General features: G+C 38.8%; 1 protein-coding gene across 1 annotated transcript in view; it reads right to left on the bottom strand.

Annotated features, from left to right (window-relative positions):
• Nucleotides 1-13,350, bottom strand: part of LOC143386177 (nuclear factor 1 B-type-like) — a 123,475-nt gene extending 110,125 nt beyond the window's left edge. The window contains exons 1-3 of the mRNA XM_076841445.1: nucleotides 13,321-13,350; nucleotides 12,328-12,442; nucleotides 3,888-3,983 (exon numbers count right to left, since the gene is read on the bottom strand). Coding sequence (XP_076697560.1) covers nucleotides 3,888-3,983; nucleotides 12,328-12,442; nucleotides 13,321-13,350 — 241 coding nt within the window. The remainder of the gene's footprint in view (nucleotides 1-3,887; nucleotides 3,984-12,327; nucleotides 12,443-13,320) is intronic.
• Between the last annotated feature and the right edge of the window lie 4,846 nt (nucleotides 13,351-18,196).

The following is an 18,196-nucleotide window of genomic DNA, read 5'->3' as shown; positions in this document are numbered from 1 at the left end:
TAAACATAATTTACTTTATAAGACCAATCAACTGCTAGACGGGGTTAAGGACTTTTGCTACAACTGAACAAGGCAGAATTTAAACCCCCTAAAGATAGCAAAGCTTGGTTCCCATCACCAACCTGCAAAGCTCTGGCCCTACCTGAAAGGAACACAGCTCCTTGCCCTCCTGCCATACTCGTAAGAAACAGTGCTTGTCTCTTTTCATCTTCTTGACAAAATATCCTATTTCTCAGAAAATCCTTTATCTAAAGAGTAATGAAGCAAAGCCAGGACAAGAACCAGCTACTTTTGTAAGGACACAAAACAGAGACTCTCAAAGCAAAGGATAATTTGTTCTTTACCTGAAAGTCTAAACTACAAATGAGCAGACTTTTCTTGGGCTGTGTCTTCATTTTCATTTATTTAGGTTTATTTATTCAATGACAATATAAATGGCTGCTGTGCAGTCAGGTTTCCAGACCCAACGTGAATACAAATACTCCATCACCCCAATCTGGATCCCAAAGCCAAAGCTTCCTCCTCCCACTAGGTTCCCATTCAAAGCCATCAGTGTGTTTCTAAAGTGACAACTCTGCTCAAGCTTTCTTTCACTGAGCAGGAATCTGCTGTTGCAGTTTGGATATGTTTCATGCCACACCATGAAACCAAAATACAACAGACAACACAAAGGAGAGAAAAAAGAATCCCGTGAGGGCATTTGGAAGGAAAGAGGGGTGGGTAGCTTAAGAAAATGTTATTTAAAACTTTCCTTTGCAAAAAATAAATTCACGGTAACAAAATAAGAACTGAAAGTTCTCTGTGAACATCATCCAGTAATTATAAAAACAGACTAAATAGCTGATATAATCCCATAGCCAGGTAGAGCATGGCACCTATCCCCTTAGTCCATTCGCAGGGATGGGTGTTGTTTCGCTATGTTGTTTTACAGACTTGTTCACACGTGTTGAACTTTTATTTTCTGTTCACCTGTTTACCTGGATTGGTTTTCGGCTGAACATTCATTAAGCATTAAGAGGTGCAGTGATGCCAAGAGTCTCAAGGCCATCGTTCCTCCCAAGAGACGCCCAGGGAGGAGCTATGATGGCTTCATTCACCCGGGATAGAGTAAAGAAACAAGAACTCACCCTAGCCCTTCAATAATCAAAGAGAGAGCTTATTGGGAAAAAAACAAAAAACATATTTATACTTTACCTAACTTCTCATTATTTCCACTAGAAGGCAAGGTGTGATAAAATTGGAGGCAATTATACCTTTCAGCTCCGAGTTTGTAGAAAGAGGTTCCCTATCCAAGGAGGGAAGGCTGCCACTCCCAGCCCTCCCTTGCCACTGGACACTTCAGCCAACAGCCCTATACCAAAATATGTCACTTTGAACCACAAAACAAACAATAGTAATTAAGAACATCGAGTTAATTGTGTCTATTCCCCAGAGAACGTGTCCTCCAAGGCTCCTTGAAATCAGGTTGGAAGATGAGTAGCAATTTTACTCCCAATCTTCCAATTTCCACTAAAAATTAAAAAAAAATAAAGCAAAGCCCTAAATTCATCATACGCATTTCAGAACTAAGGTTTTAAGTAAAACCTTGAAAAAAAAAAACAACCAATCAGTCTACTTAGATAAGTTTTTTGTTTGCAGTTTAAGCAGAGTAAGTTGGATCTCTGGATTTGTAGTCAACCTCAAGAAATTTTTTAAAAATTCAGAATTGTAAATGCAATTTTTCATTAGTCCTCATTAATGATGAAGACAACTAGTTGTTTGGGACTTGCACAATCAGCAATGTGTAAAATCCATTTCATATGTATTGGAACAACTAGATAACAATAATGAGTCTCTTTGTTACCTTCCATTTGAACTAAGTGATAAAGATAGCAACAATACCTTCAGGATTTTCAAAGCACTTTCACCCACATTATTCTACAAACCCAAAAGCGGCTGGGCTTTATTTTTTGATCTTTCACAATGGCCAGGAAAGAATGCAGCTTGATAACTTGCAGAGTAACAGGAAACCTTGATTTCTCCTTGCAGTTCTGTTACTGACTTTCTCTGTGACCTCAGGGATGTCACTTAACCTTGCTCTGCCTCACTCCTCTATCTCAAATAAGCTACAATAAAACTTTTTTTTAAAATCTATTCCAGTCCCCTGGGGTATTAGAACAAGGAATCTGATAGGAAGTCTCTAATGCACTTTGCTCTCTATGGGGAAAGTTGCCATAAAAATAAAGATATTGTTGTTATTATTCTAATTGAGTTATTTGCAAATGATTGTCTTAATGGAGCCCAGCCCTGAGATATAGAAAAGAAAATTCTGCCAGTCCTCTAGGGTACAATTGCCTCATGGCAATTATACCCATAACCACATTTCCTTATTACTGTTATAAAAGACTACAGTTCAAGGGGAGGCAAAAAAAAGGAGTTTAAGAAAAAATATGCTGTTTCCTTTCAATGGAAGATGCTGAAGTTGCAAATTTGGAACCCAAGGCTATAGGTAAACTTTGACAGAACATGTGTTCTAAATTAGTGTAGTGTTTGTTAGTCATGTCAGAAAGTCAGAGGTATCCCCAAGGTTGCAGTTTTCAGCAAATTTTGGAAATAAATTAGAAAAAAATGGCAAAATCACAAAGGTAACCTGGGTCCAACTCTTCAAAACAATGACAAAAATGGTTCATGGCTATTACAGGGCACAAAAAGGCACGCAGGAGAATTAAGCTGAGCTTAGAAAAATGTTCTATTACAAAAAAAAAAAAAAAGCCAAAAAAGAATATCAGGTCCTCATTGGATTTTCTTGAGTCTTCAAGCAGAACATACAGTCCTTTCTATTAACTATCAAAAGCCATGAGAACTAGTAGGTGGCTCAGCATTTTTAAGAGTTCCATATCCCTCAAATGGAATTTTTTTCAATGTAGGAATAAAATTGTTCTGCATTACAACATTTTAGAGAGGCTGGGGGTACAGTTCAATGGTGGAGCACTTGCCTAACATGCTCAAGGCCCTGGGTTCAATGCCCCCTGTGCTAAGAAAAAAAAAATGGAGACACAGAACTTTCCATTCAAAATAGACATTACCAGGCCTATCACACTGCACGTCTCCAAGAAACATCATATACAATGTGGTCTACAGGGAGAGGCCTTCGAGAGTTTATTTAGTATACAATTTGTGCTGGGTCCGTGTGTCATGGAAAACATCCTATAGAAAATCTTCAAATTTAGGGTTTAAATCAAGGACAATTATTTGTATAAGATTTCTTACATTGTTAGTTTTGAAATTTTTCAATTTTCTGCAAAGTGTTTGAAGTTGGTAGTGTTTTATATACAATCTAAAGATTCAAATTAAATATGAGGCATCCAAAAAGAACAATTGAAAACATGTGAGACAATTTGCTGTATCGTGACAATAAACACTACTTGCCTACTGTCATCTTCTAAATAGTAACACATTGAGTTCACATATTTTGGTAAGCATCAGAATCATTTGAGATGTTTATTAACAATTCACTCCCAATGACAGATTTGTACAGCAATGCCAGGGCCAAGAAAGTGGCATTTCTAACAAGCACTCCAGGTAACTCCTGCATTGTTCTCAGACGGAGTATGAGGGACTTGGCTGCTGATGCTTACTCACCAACTCCAAATTGGAATGCAAAACATACTATGCAACTCTAGAGTCCTAAAAACAAACAAGCAAAAAACACACTCCTGCAGCCAAAACCAATCTCCACTTTTCTCTTCCTCTCCCTTCCATGGAATGCACCAGGATTCGGTTTTGGCCAAAGTCACTTGTGTATAGTGAATCCTAAAAAGCAACTAAATCCAAATCCACATTGAACAATTCTGAACTCTATCACACTTCTCAGAGCTTTAAATAGAATTCTACCAGAAACATCATACCCTGACTGGCCAAGGGATTCTTTGGGTTCCGTTGCTTTATCCAAGTGATCCGAAGTGACCCTAGGTTCCACTCTGCATGTTCAGTTGTACAGTTTTCTCCAAGTCGAACACAGAAGGATTAAAAAGAAAACACAAATATTGGCATAGGTGACTTGAGGTTGCTTGACCTTTCCGAAGGAAGATTTGGGGCAACTGTATCCTGGCAGCTCCCTGGAAGGCAAGGCCAGGACACAAAGAGGAAGACAGGAAGCAGGGAGCTGGCCATGTGTCCTTGGCAGGCAGCAGTGTGGCAGGGTGAACCACCTCATCCCTGCGAAACCAGAAACAGTGGGGAAAGCCCAGCTAATTGGCAAGTCACAGCCGGCTACAGTGTACATCCTCTGCCTTAAATGCCTGATAAAGTTAAATGGTATGCCAGACGCTAATCTACTTAAACAAGATCCTCCTTTACTTTTGGAAACTTAATTTGCTCCTGTGTGTGTTTCCTTAAGGAAGTGGTAAGGCAGTGTCTTAGGATGGCAAGGGCTGGAAAGATTAAAAAAAAAAAAAAAGGAAAGATGTACTACAGTCTCATTACGCCTATACACAATTTGCTTTGTGAAAAGGCTATATATATATATATATATATATATATATATATATATATATATATATATATATATATATGTCTGTGCTTCTGATTTTAACTAACAAACCTTCCGCTTGCTCGTTTATTTCCATTCAAAGGAAACTCCAAAGTCAACATTGCATATTGAGTATGAACATCAGTCCATTTGGAGGCTTCAGGCATTAAAAAAAAAAAAAAAAAAGAAAAGAAAAGAAAAACAGAAAACCCTTTAAGATACTCAATCAAGGAGACTACAGAGCTGCAGCCAGTTTCCAGTCAGCTATTGTTTTTACTTACACATTAGTTGGCTCAATCAGATTTGCTAATGTAAATCTGTATGAACTAACATAATATCATCACTTTCTGAGTCTTTTACTGCTAAAATGGGGACTCAGACAGAGAGAAGGGGAGCAGAGGGGATTGTGCAAATAAATTGCTCCTCACTGCTGCTGCTAACAGGGTGAATGAATCCAGGGACCTGGGCCTGGAGCATAATTTTCTCCCTAGGGGTATGTCTGAAGGCTTGGTAAGAGCAATTAAAGGGGTGTGCTCAGTGGTTGGGCACATTTCCTTTTATTTTCTATGAAATTGTTTGTGCCTTCTCAAAAACTCACCAAAATTTCAAAGTAGCTTCTGCTGCTTTAAATTTATCGGCCAATGATAAAAATAGATGGAAAAAAATGCAAATTTCCTCCACAGAATTGGGAGAAGACAGAGATTACAAATAAACATAATCCATCATTTTCTGCCAAAAATTTCTTAAGGTCCACAGACTATTCATCCTAAGAAACCCAAGACACCAGCATGGCTGAATTTGTTTAGGTGAAGATATACTGTGGAGAAAAACACAGGGCAATACTCAAATACTGTTTGATCTCCACCTAAAATGAAAAAATAATAATACATATGCCCAACAAAAAGCTCAGGGTCAGTAAATCTAGATGTGTCTTAACTCCAAAATCACTTTTTATTTTTATTTTGTGGTACTGGGAATTGAGTACAGAAGTACTTTACCACTGAGCCATATCTTTAGCTCTTTTGAGTTCTTCTTTTGAGACAGGATCTCACTAAGCTACTGAGGGCTTACCTTGAATTTGGGGATCCTCCTGCCTCAGTCTCCTGAGGTGCACCACCATGCAGGTATGCACCACCATGCCTGGCCATGGATACAATTTCTATAAGACACAACTTGCCTTGCCCTTCCCAGACTCTCCATAATGGACTTCTGCCCCCAGGGATGCTTAACTTTTTAAAATTCTCCCTCCTCTTGCCTTTAGGACAGCTTTCTTTCTCCAAGCCTCCCTTTCTTCTGAGCCTCCCTTTCTGGAGACTTCTTTCTAATCTTGATGGCTATCTCCTTTTCTTTCTGATGGCCCCTTAAATATTGGCAATCCCTAGCACAATCAGGCCAATGGGCCTAGCTTTTTGTCTTTGTCAATCAGCTTTTTGTATTTAACCCTAAACTCTCATTTTAACTGCAAAATCTGTTGGAAGGTTGCTAATACACAACCTCTGTCCACTCTCAGCCTCCCTGACCCAAACCTTCTCACAATCAATGGCTTCCACGTCCACGTCCACTCAGTTCCTGAGCTAAGAACACATGCATGCTTCAAAACCCGTCTTCTTAAAGCCTGGGATACAGCAGTTGGCCCAGACTCTGCCCCTCTAGCACCAGGCCTCCTCTCCATCCCAGTAGCCACTGTGTCCCTTATTGAGCTTTGATGCTTCTTACCTGATAATTGCCTCAGCCTCCTTAAGCCATCAAGATTCATTTTTCACACTGTAAGGAGGCTCCATCTTCCTCACAGCCACCAGCAACCACATTGCCTCTCTCCTTAAAACACTGTGGTAGCTTTGTGTAGCCTAGAACAATCTACAACTCTTAAGTGCAGCCTTCCAAACCCTCACCTTTATCCTTATCACATCTACACCCAACTTCCCAACACCTAAACTTATAGCACCCTTCAAATTCCTGGAATATGCCATGCAATTACACATCCTGACACCTTTACTCATATGGTTTTCATTCCTCAAACATCCCTTCTTGGATGCTAGACAAACTCCTAATTCATCTTTCAAAGTCCTTGAATTTCATTTATCTATTACATTCTTCCTGGACCTTACTTTGCCTCTACCTAAGAAGCCCATCCCTTGGGGGCCCACACCACTTCACTCCTACCTCCAATATAAGATTTTAACATTTTGCATTTTGGGTTAGTGGCCTATACATTGTTTCCTTCCAAGATTATGATCTCCTGTATCCTAATTTACCTTACTTGATTTGCGGAATCTACTTAAACTACATAAAGGATGCTATCATACATATACTATTCATAAATAAACTGAGCTGAAGAGTATTAACTCCCCAAAGAAAGACAAAACAATCTAAAAGAAAGGGTCATAATGAGCTACCAGCTTTCAGGGTAATCAACACTCAATGTACTGATTCTGGGACTGGGTTTGGCTCAGTGGTGGAGTACTTACTGAGTGAGGCCCTGGTTCCATCCCCAGCATCACCAAACAAAAATTCTGATTATGATTTAGGACAATTACCTATTTATTTACTTTAGAAAAAGGATTAAATATCAACAACGGGCCTTCCCTGTATCATCCTGGGAACTCACTCTGCAATAGTGAATGGAACATGTCCTGAGTGTCTTGGTCCTGTCTTCATGCAACTCACAGTTCAATCTGCACTGAGCTCACATTCATTCACTTGCTGACGCTCAAAATGAGCTCTGTTTAAAATTTAGAAATAAGTCGAATCCACCATCTAATATGGTTTTAAAATAAATCAGCAATTTTACACACAGACACAAAAATTTAGTATTGGAACATTCAAACTTTTCTACTTATTTAATGTTTGTTTTGACTAAAACATCTAAGGGGATAAAATCTACAGGCTACAAATGCATTGTTTGGATGGGAGAACCAGAAAAGAGTGAAGGTAATACCACAGTGAGCAGCATCCAATAATGAGATGATGAAATATTGAAACACGGGTTTAAAATTCTCTGTCCTCTATCATTGCTCAGCTAAGAGACATATATTGAATAGTTGGGGAGCTGGAGAATTGAATATTCTTTCAGATTGAAAATTACCATGTGGTCACAGCCCATTTTAGAACCGAGATGGAGCCAGACTCAACATCCTGAGAAACATCATAAAAATTGGTTTTCTATTACTGAGTCCATCATCAGGACAAAAGAGAGCTAACTTTTCAAAGCCATAATCAAAACACTCTCGCTAAGTAGAAAGATATGAAATTAGGAGTTGAAAATCTTTTTTGTCTCCTTTTTAAAAAAATTATGCATATGTATGGCATTTACCTGGTTTTCTCTAATTTATCTGAGAAATGCATAAGCAAATCTATGCAGAGAGATATCATGAATTGTGATGTCATACTCCTGGTGGAAAAAATTCCTTTTAACAATATCAATTAGCACCAAATTTAGCTTTAAAACTCCATGACCTCCACCATTTTTTAGGTTAGCAAAAAAGAATCTATTGACTAGCTTTGTGAGCAGAACAGTTGAATGCTACTTTAGATAGAAAATTATTTCTTTCACTCTATAAGAATAATTATCACAGCGATCACACAATTATTATAATTATATCTGTAAGAACTGTTATTGGGAATTTATCTCTGAAATAGTCTCATGCATTGCAGGGGACATTTATCTTTTTTAATGATCACCAACACAAGTGTCTTTTTGTAGCTCCATAAGTGATTTTACCTCTTTCTATTAATATCCTCTAGCCTGCTTTAGAAGCCAAAGGAGGCAGCCCCCACATTTTCCCCCAAAGCAATTGTTTCAATAAAGCCAGGCCTGTGGCATTTTCTGAGACAGAAAGCTTCGCTTCCCCTTCACTGGCAACATAACATTCACAACGCGATTTCCTAAACGATGGAAAACCCCCCAAAAAAGCCCCTCCAATTTGTGTTTCATAAACTGTACTCTAAGAGAAGTAGCAATAAAGTTTATTACAGACCTAAAGTATCTGCATAAACCCGGTTAATTGAAAAGTGGGTGGAGAAGGCTGCCAAATTAAATGTTTACATTAGCACAGCTGTATTGTAAAAACATTCTGCCCCCTGTGCTTTGTAATTATAAGATATTTCTGGACTGTGTATCTCTACAAAGTTTATCTCCACTGCCAAGAGTGTCTTGGCACGGAGCGGCTGCAGTTTTTGGCAGCTAGGAGCTCTGCGCGGGCAGGATCTAAAATGGCTGCCAAGCGGCCTCCTGAAATGTCGCCGGCCTGAGCCTGGGCCTGGGCCTGGGCCTGGGCAAGGCCAGCCTCTGCCCAGCCCCCGAGTCTGTCTCAGGGAAGCCAGGAAGTGCACTTCCCACATAAGAACCAGTTCCTACCCCCATTTTTTTTAAACTATTTAGAAAAATAACCACCAAGCATTATGGAAGACTACAAGCCAGAAAATGGTGTCAAAGGGTGGGCTACAGAACACCACTCACTCACCTGGAGGTTACAGTCACACATATGCCCACCAGGCTTCCTGCTAATGAAAGAAATCCAACTCATGGTGTGTAAAAGGGTAAAGTTTCAAACTTCTGACCCTACTAAAACACACTGTGGACAAGCACGAGCCAACATTTCCCATCTGCGAGGGCAGCATCAGACTTGGGCCCACAGTCTCTGTCAAAGCCTATGCACAGGCAAAAGGAAAGCAAGAAAAAAGAAAGATGGATTTGCTTCTCCCTTGTTATAAAAGGCTATGCTTCTTTTACATCATTAAAATAACCCTAACAAAGCAGAGTCTTTTTCTACCCTTCTATGGTGAACCCCTCAAAATTTGAGGAATTAATTATGTTCATGGCACAAAACCCAGCTAATTGAGAAAACTGAGATCAAAATCTATGGTCTCTGCAAGACAGGAGGGCTGATTGAAAGGGTGACAGAAAGGAGGGGAGAGAGGTAGGAGGGATAAAGAAGGGAGGGAAGGAGGGAGGGAGGGCAGATGGGCAAGAAGTTAGTAATGAAGGAGGAAGGGAGGGAAGCAGGAAGGAGGAAAGAAAGGAGAGGGAGGGACTGTATGAAACATGAGATAGATTGACCTGTTCATAGTAGAATAAAAAAAAAACACTCAAAAAAAAAAAAACCCGCAAAGGGAAAGTACTTCAAAGGTACACCTCACTCTTATAAGATGTATATTGCCTTTGTCCTTTTTTGCTAAAACCCTGCTAAAATGCTGGGTTCGCAGTAGCCAAATATTGCATAATGAGGAAACTGGATTTTTCTTTTTTAGGGTTTCACAGTTTAAGAGAGATGCATTAGGCCTGATGCAGTGGGTCTCACAGAATCATTATTGGCAGTGATTGCTGTTCAGTAACTCTAAGAGCCAACTGAACCCTACATTCTTGTCTCTGCTGAGAAACAATTCAGAAGTGAAGGATGAATTCCATAAAGATGACACCAATTGTTAGCATTTATTATGTACACAGTGCTTACTCACTAAATGCTAAGTCTTTCTAGCTTTTATTATATGCCACACAGTCAGCACAGCCATACTAATAATTTTTACTTCATTTTTTAAATCCCCATCATAATGGAAGCAAGATGTTGTTTTATTTTGTTTTATTTTGGTGTCAGGGATTGAACCCAGGGCACTTAACCACTAAAACACAACCCTAGTTCTTTTTAATTTTTTATTTTGAGATACAGCCTCACTGAGTTGCTGAGGGCCTTGCTAAGTTGCTGAGAGTTACTTTGAACTTGGGATCCTTCTGCCTCAGCTTCTTGAGCTGCTGGGATTACAGGTGTGTGCCACTGTACCCGGCAGGAAACAAGTTTAATGTCTCTTTAATGGTACATTTTGACTAGTCTATTCTTCAATATTCACCTGAAAACACAGATATGTACACATATACTTTCCCTATATCTTTCTACAGCAGAATAATTTCTCACCATTATTTCATAATTCTACGTAAAAGACATTTAGGAATTTTTAGCCTTTGTTTAATTAATTATCAGAATAGCTAAAGTCATACAGCTGCATTACAACAGGCCCATTTAACAGACTGGTAACCCAAAGTTGTTGTGTTCAAAAAAATACCTCTAGTTTCATTAGTAACTTATTATTAGTAACTAATACCCTTAAAACTTGAGCTATTTTTATATACTTTCATGAGAATTTATGGTCTGATTCTGTGAATTTTTTACCTTTTCTTCCTTGAAAGTTTCCAGATTCTAAAATGATAAAACGATAATCTGCTCAATAGAGAAATTCAATAAATGTTCACTGATCGCCAGTAGGTAACATGCAAAGAGACCCTGTGCTATTCCATATGGAGCCATGAGATTAAGACATCATCCTTTACACACACACACACACACACACACACACACACACACACTCCAATAAGAAAACTAAAAGGCAGTTTCAGATTCTGCCTGTCCCTTGTGTAAGTCTGTTTGGATGCCTGTTGCCACACTCTGTGTGATGCCTGTAGAACTGACATCTACACCTGAAGGGATGCCAGTGAGGACCAACAGCAGTTGGTTGTAGAAAGCCTCAGTGCTCCACCAAGTGTGGACATTAGTTTACCCTCCTCTTTATCAGCCAAGATCTTGTGGGGGAACAGCAGTGGCAGCAAGGCTGGCAGTCCCTGAGCATTTTCCCCCATGCGCAGCCCAGCTGTCTTGATACTCTGGGAAATATACTATACTCTAATTCATCCTCACAATGATTCTGTGGGGGTGGGATTATGAGTATCCCCATTCTAAGATGCCAGATGATGCTCAACTCATACCTGAAAAAGAAAAACAACAACTAAACCCAAATTAGCCAGCTCCAGACCTAATTTAAATTACTGCCTTCCCCTATTACAGGTGGCATCGCTAGACCAAAACCAAAAAAAAAAAAAAAAAACAAAACCAACCAAACAAACAAAACATCAACTATATAGTCTGGGTAAAGGTTTTACCTTTCTAATTCCAGGGCTCTTTGGTCAATTGCCCTTCTTCCTGAACCACTGCTTTCCAATTTGCCTGAACAAAGCCTCTCAGGAGTAGAGGCTGCTGACTGGAAGTTATTCTGTGGTCTAGTAAAATACACAAACCGGGAGGAGGATGAGACCAAAAACACCTCCTGCCCACAGCACACCACAAGCTGAGGACTGTTAGCAGGCTCCAAAGACAGGCAAGGGGCCAGCACAGCCGAAGCCACTCAGCATATGATCACAGATGAGCACCAGACACCCTCCTCAAAGCTGCTGCCTGGTCACTCCCCACAAACCCCCTAATTTCCCACCAAAGTCCTGAAACTTCCCCACAGGGTCGTGTACTTTCCCCTTTCAGTCTCATCTCACAAGTGACGATCTGATTTCTCCCATGTGCCATTTTCTAGGAGAATATTACTTACTACAGTCTCTGCTGTAATTAACTGGGATTCAGGGACTGACCTGTTGTTTCCTACAAAGACAACATGGCTACGAAAAGAACCACTTTGCATTGTCCCCTGAAAGATCCACTAACACCATTTTCACCACTGCCTTGGATACCGGTAAATGAGAAGCAAAGAAGAAGTACAAGGTCAAAATATTCCCTTGCTCCAATCTAGATGATGGGTTACAACAGAGTACAGAACTATCAATGCACAAGGTTCAAGGTCTCAGCATAACTCCCCTTGAAAACATGGCAAGCTGCAGACAAGGATCAGAATCTAAATAGAAAGATTACTTCCCATTCCCTAGAGAGCTCTATCTCCCTAAAAGTCACTTAAAAATCACTCTTCAACTTTATTTTCATATTTATAATCTGATTTTAGTGACCACCAGGTAGGCCATTTCTTTAAAGCTCAAGGCAAGTTCTTACTCATCTGCCCAATGTCTACAAGTTGGGAGCCTGAGAGGTCCATCCAGAGGTGTTTAGTTTGATGGCTGCTCAGACTTTCATTTCTGTCAGCATCTATTCCAACACCAAGCTTAAACTGTCCAAAAAAAAAAAAAAAAGAAAGAAATGACACTATTTCCAAGTTGTGTTAATTCAAGAAAATTGGGTTATTCTCATTTTTACTGGAGGCAAAACCACAGATGACTTTATGTCTTAGAAATGTTAGGGTGAATTAAGATCAAATTAATAAAAGCAGACATAGCTTAAATTTTTATTTTACTACTTGGGAAGTGTAATGTATTCATTCTCTGGGTATTTTTATTTGCCACAGATTTTTGGAGGTTTGTGGAGTAGTATAAAATTCTCCCACTCCAAGGAGCATAATGTAAAATCATTTTGCAAAAAAATAAAAATGCCCCGAAAGTTTTCCTCATCTTTAGATAGGTGGGGTTATTTTGAAAAACTGAAGACCATTCAACAAATGTTTTGAAGATATGAAGGCGCAAAGTATTCTTACTGGGGGGACAAAGTACAAATACCAAAAGATGGAAAAAATTAGTCTTTTCTGAAAAAGCTACAGCCTTAAATTCACCTAAATCCAGTTATTCATTCAGCCTGTTTTATAATTTAGTTTGCAGTGTGATATGTCTTCTGTCCTCATTCCTTCCTCCTAAACTTCACCCTGAAGGGGTAAAGAGAAAAGATCAGAGGTGAAAGGACAAAAAATTTGTACAGAGATACAAATGAAATATGTTCTGATAACTGGCATGTCAGACAGGCAGGTGAAATATTTTTTAGTGCTGCGTATCACTTTTAATCCAGTATCACTTTCCCATGTGAACTACACCAAAAGTATGTTGTCTCTATTTCATGAATAATCAATACATCATAGCCCAGCTTTTAAACACATAGAAAATGAAAAAGAGGATGATAACTAGATTTTTACCATAAACGCTTTTTAAATTTCACTTTTACCACCTGTTTATGTCCATTTCGTCTTTCCATAGTTATCAAATACAAAGCATTTCTTTAAACAAAGTCTATTTTATGGCCCAGCTGATAACTTCAGGTGTTAGAAGCAGGAAGACCACAATTGATCAGCAAATGCAATGAGGAGCACTGACAAAGACTCAACATTTATTAGAAGGCAATTGTGAGAGAATGTGGCTTTAATTGTGCATACATATTTTTATTCATTAAGATGAATAACCAATAAAATCCCACACTATGGTGTCGCAGCCTCATAACACATTAATAAAGTTTCTTAAAGGTTTTGGCAGGGGGCCAGCACAGTCCATTAACTCTTTGCAAGTTGTAAAAAGAAGTAAAGTCATTTCAGTCTGTTTTGTGGTTATGAATGAAACAGCAGGCAGCCTGTATGGAAACGTCACTTTGGATATGGTATTGGTAATGGATGCTTTGCTGCTCAATCAGAACAGTGTGGGGAGAAGTGAATGCATCCTACCACAACCCACGCTGCACGGCGGAGGCACTGCAAAGCTCATTTACTTAAAAGTGGAGGAAAAAGAGCAGAGGATGCCAAGTTCAGAAGATCTGTTTATTTTGCTAATAGGCTGTCACACTGCATCTGGGTAAACTTGCCCACTGTGAAACCCAAAATGATACAATACATTTTAAGTGACTAAGATGACTTTTCTCTGATTATTCTTTTTTTCCTAATAAAACCAACCCAGTTGCTTAGGCATTCACTTGGTGAAGTCTACGCTGTAAGTTAGAAAAATGCCTTTCCTTAACATCAGAAACAAAATTCTACCTTTTTCAATTTTGGTTGAACACACTTCACTCGAGTCATATAAATAACTACAATTGGTAGCTGCGAGTTTGTCTCTGACTTTGCCTAACAATGTGAGTTGAAGTGCTATGCTTCTCCACAAAGCTTTACAATGCCATCTGTTCTCATTTTTCATGACACTACAAACATTTTCCTTTGGAAAAAGGATTCAATATTTTGCTTCCTTTTCAGAACAAAAACTGGAAAACTTGAATGAAACTAAATATGGAGAGAGGCATCCAAGATGTACAAGGAGTAAATACAGAGAACATTTAAGATACTTTAATGTTTAAGATCTCTACCCTTTCATCTGTTCCACTGGTATGGCAAAAGTTCTCATTTTTAAAACAAAGTTTTACAAAAAATAAACTTTCTTAAATATTGAAAAAATAATTGAGAGAGTAAAACTGTTCCATGCAAGCATATAAAAAATTCAGAATGCTTTACAAATTCTTCTTGGCATTTCAATTATGAAGAAAATTCTCCAGAATATAAACATACATACACACACACACACACACACACACACACACACACACACTCACTCCCACACACAAAAAAATTAGACTCCTTTAATCCTCAACCAAATATGAATAGCATCATTAGTCACTTACTTCTGGTTGTTAAAAACCACAAATTGGCTGTAATGATCTATCACTTCATATGAGGCCAAAAAACATAAAATTTCAAGCAAAAGAGATAATTGCAATAAGTATAATAGAAAACATCATTCAGTATTTTAATTTTGTTTTGTTGAAATTTTTGCAAGGAAAAACATGAGGAATATTTTTAACTTTCTAATGGAAATAGTTTTGACAGAGTCCTAAAAAAAAATCCTTCCCATTTCAAATTTCATTTGAGTCAGTCTTCATATGTATCAAAATAGCTGTGTCTCTTGTATACTGCAGATTCTCTGGAAACTTATTTATCTTTGACCAAGTAAAACTGCAGAAGAGCCTCCTTCAGAGGTTAAAACTGTATTGAAATTGTGCATCTGTATGTACATATCATTTTGTCTCTGTTTGGATGAAAACCAGATGCAGAACCGAACAATTGTTCTCTGAAAATTATTGTAGATGTTTATTTCTACCATGTTGAAAATCACTATAACCTGGAAAGACACTATAAAATTATAGTCTTCCAATTCAAAAACAAGATTTCTCTTAGTTTTATGCCCCACAACATTATATACAAAAATAATTGTTCTGTGTATTTAATAGTAATATGACGTGTGCAGTTGTGGCATGAATATTATGTTTAGAGAAAAGAAAGCATGCACTTCACAAAGATCTTTACCATCAAGAAAGAACTTACATTTAAGAGACTAAGGCATTTAAAGAACGATCTCTCAACTAACCAGAATATCCACTTCGAAATAACTTACCACTAGGCTTTAATGGTAACTGGAATCAAACTGGTGTTAAATGGAATACGGCCTTATTGTTAATTCAAATAAATGCCATTTGCTGAACAATAAGTGACACTTCCAGAGGTAACTGAGCATTCCTTAAAAATGAGCCATTCTAACACCAAAAAGAGGCACAAATTAATAAATCCTGAAGAGAGCCTCATTTATGCCTATAAGGAACATCTATGACCTGTTTAAATAAACAAACCAAAGACTCATATTAACAACCAGTATATTTATCTCTAAACTATGAAAACAAAACTACTCCAATTCCCTTTAAGGTTTGATGAGTCACATAAACCACTAGTTGATTTAATTTTACTTAGAAATTACTCAGACACTTTTGTTCCTGTTATGGAAGGTTATATAAATGATTATATACTCCTTTAATTCTTAAATTGAATCATCTCTCAAAGGACAAAATTAAAAACATTAAAGTACAATGTACTACCTCAGAATGTTAAGTATCCCTGCTAAAATTGGACTTAAGGTTAAAGGGCTACTAACTAAAAAATTAAATCCAAAACAGGATTGGGAATTTCAAATCAAAATTTCCCATATTGTTCTGATAGGCTTCCAACTGAGTAGACAGTAAATAATTTAGAAAACCATCTCTGAAGTTTTGTAATGCTTCTGAACAAAAACATATCTTTACAAGTCTCTACCTACAATATTTCACATAATGCCTATTTAATAATTGTTCATTAGATGACTGGACTTAAATTTAAATTATATGACTAAAAATAATGTCACACTTATAATGCTTTACAACTTATAAAACACTTTCACGTAAGTCATCTTATCCTAACAACTGTGTTAGGTTGGTATAATTATCCCCATTTCATAGATAAGAAATTGAGGCACAAGGAGATTGAGTGTTTTGCCCAAGGTCATAGTTCCAGTAAACTCACTGCTTAGAGAATAATTAGCTTGGGTTAAGATAACAGCTACTTCCTTCTTCCCCATTCCAGTCTCGGGGACACACACACAACAGGCATCACATATGAAATGTGATACAAACAAAAATTATATATCACTTCCATGCTCTCCATTATTTGCCTATTTGCATTTATACTCTCGTAAGCATTGTTTTTGAAGGGTAATATAGCATATAATTACATCTTCCTTTTTAAAATGCTATAAGAATCCTCTCACTGCCTGGGAAGTTTCCATGGCAGAAAGACCGTCACAGTCTGAAGACCGGTGTCTTAATTATCATCCACCACTAAGTTGATCCTTAAGAAGTTACTTATTCACTCAGGCCCTCAGGTTCTTTCCTCATTAGTCAAATAGGGGATTTATAATAGTCTTGTTTCCCATCCATTCTCCTCAGAAGGGGTTCAGAAGCCCTAAGAATCACCTGGAGAGCTTGTTCTAACAGCTCTGGCCAATCCTCAGTGCTCTGAGCAGGGCAGGCCAGGGCCCATGGATCTGCATTTCTGAGAAGCTAACAGGTGATGCCCATGTGGCTGGTCCAGGGACCACACTCTGAGGGACCCCAGCTGCACTGTAACAGAGAAAACAGTTCAGCCAATGTAAACCTGATCACATATCCAGGCCCATTTCTCAGGATCCCTCTCGGGGCCACCCGCTCCAGGAAAACTTTTCTAAGTTTTTCACCCTCCTCTGTGCTTTGGTAAGAAAGTGTGGTTCTGCTGGGCATGGTGGTCCACGCCTGTAATCCCAGAGGTTTAGAAGGCTGAGGCTGGAGGATCACAAGTTCAAAGCGAGCCTCAGTAAATTAATGAGGCCCTAAGCAACTTAGCAACACCCTGTCTCAAAATTTAAAAATTAAAAATAAAAACTATTGGGGATGTGACTCAGTGGTTAATTGCCCCTGGGTTCCCTTTGTCCTAACACTTTAAAGAGTTGTAATCATGTGCTGACTTATCTCTGTTCTCCAAAGGCTGGAAGTGGTGAGGACACATGCCCCTCATTGATATCCTTCCACATTCAAGGGAGAAAAACTCTCTCATCTCCCCTCATCTTTTTTCAATTAATGGCCTGATTCCACTGTCAGTCTACGCATCAATCCTCTAGCTTCATTTTAAATGTTTCTAGCAGAACTTTTTTCTACCCTTTCATATTACTCCCCAGTCCATCTCCCTCCAGTAGGCCACATTCTAGCCCACCACCACTTCCCCTGACTTAAGAAGCAGTGAAGATAAGGAAAACCCAAAGAGAGAACATGCACTTATTTGAACGCATCCCTGTAAGAGACACTGCCTTCCTCTTCTCCACCAGCCTGCTCCACTCTCAACAGGCCCTCATTGTGCTCAGGTACTCATGGCACATGGTGACTCCCCAGGTGAGGACCTGGACAGTTGTATAGGCCCCCACTCAGTAGGGTCCAGTGCATGGCTTGATGCTCTGCTGCCCCATCTTGAATTTCCTGGTTTTTGAACCAGAGGCTCCCTGCATTATGCAAACAGTCGTGAAGACATGCTGGGGAGCTGGAAACATCTCAGCACCTGAGCAGGCACATGTCACCATCCACCATCCTGCAGGCCAGGTTCCCAGCACAATAGGGTAAAATCACTCATGGAAATGAGACTAAAGTTTTCCTCTAGGAATTTGCTGTACCTCCTTCTTTTGGATGAAAAAAATATATATCCATGATGACATCTTTCTTTGTATGCTGGCTACCAGGA

Source organism: Callospermophilus lateralis, unplaced genomic scaffold (assembly GCF_048772815.1).
Source record: "Callospermophilus lateralis isolate mCalLat2 unplaced genomic scaffold, mCalLat2.hap1 Scaffold_98, whole genome shotgun sequence".
Lineage (NCBI taxonomy): Eukaryota > Metazoa > Chordata > Mammalia > Rodentia > Sciuridae > Callospermophilus > Callospermophilus lateralis.
This window is presented reverse-complemented; position numbering and strand designations above follow the sequence as displayed.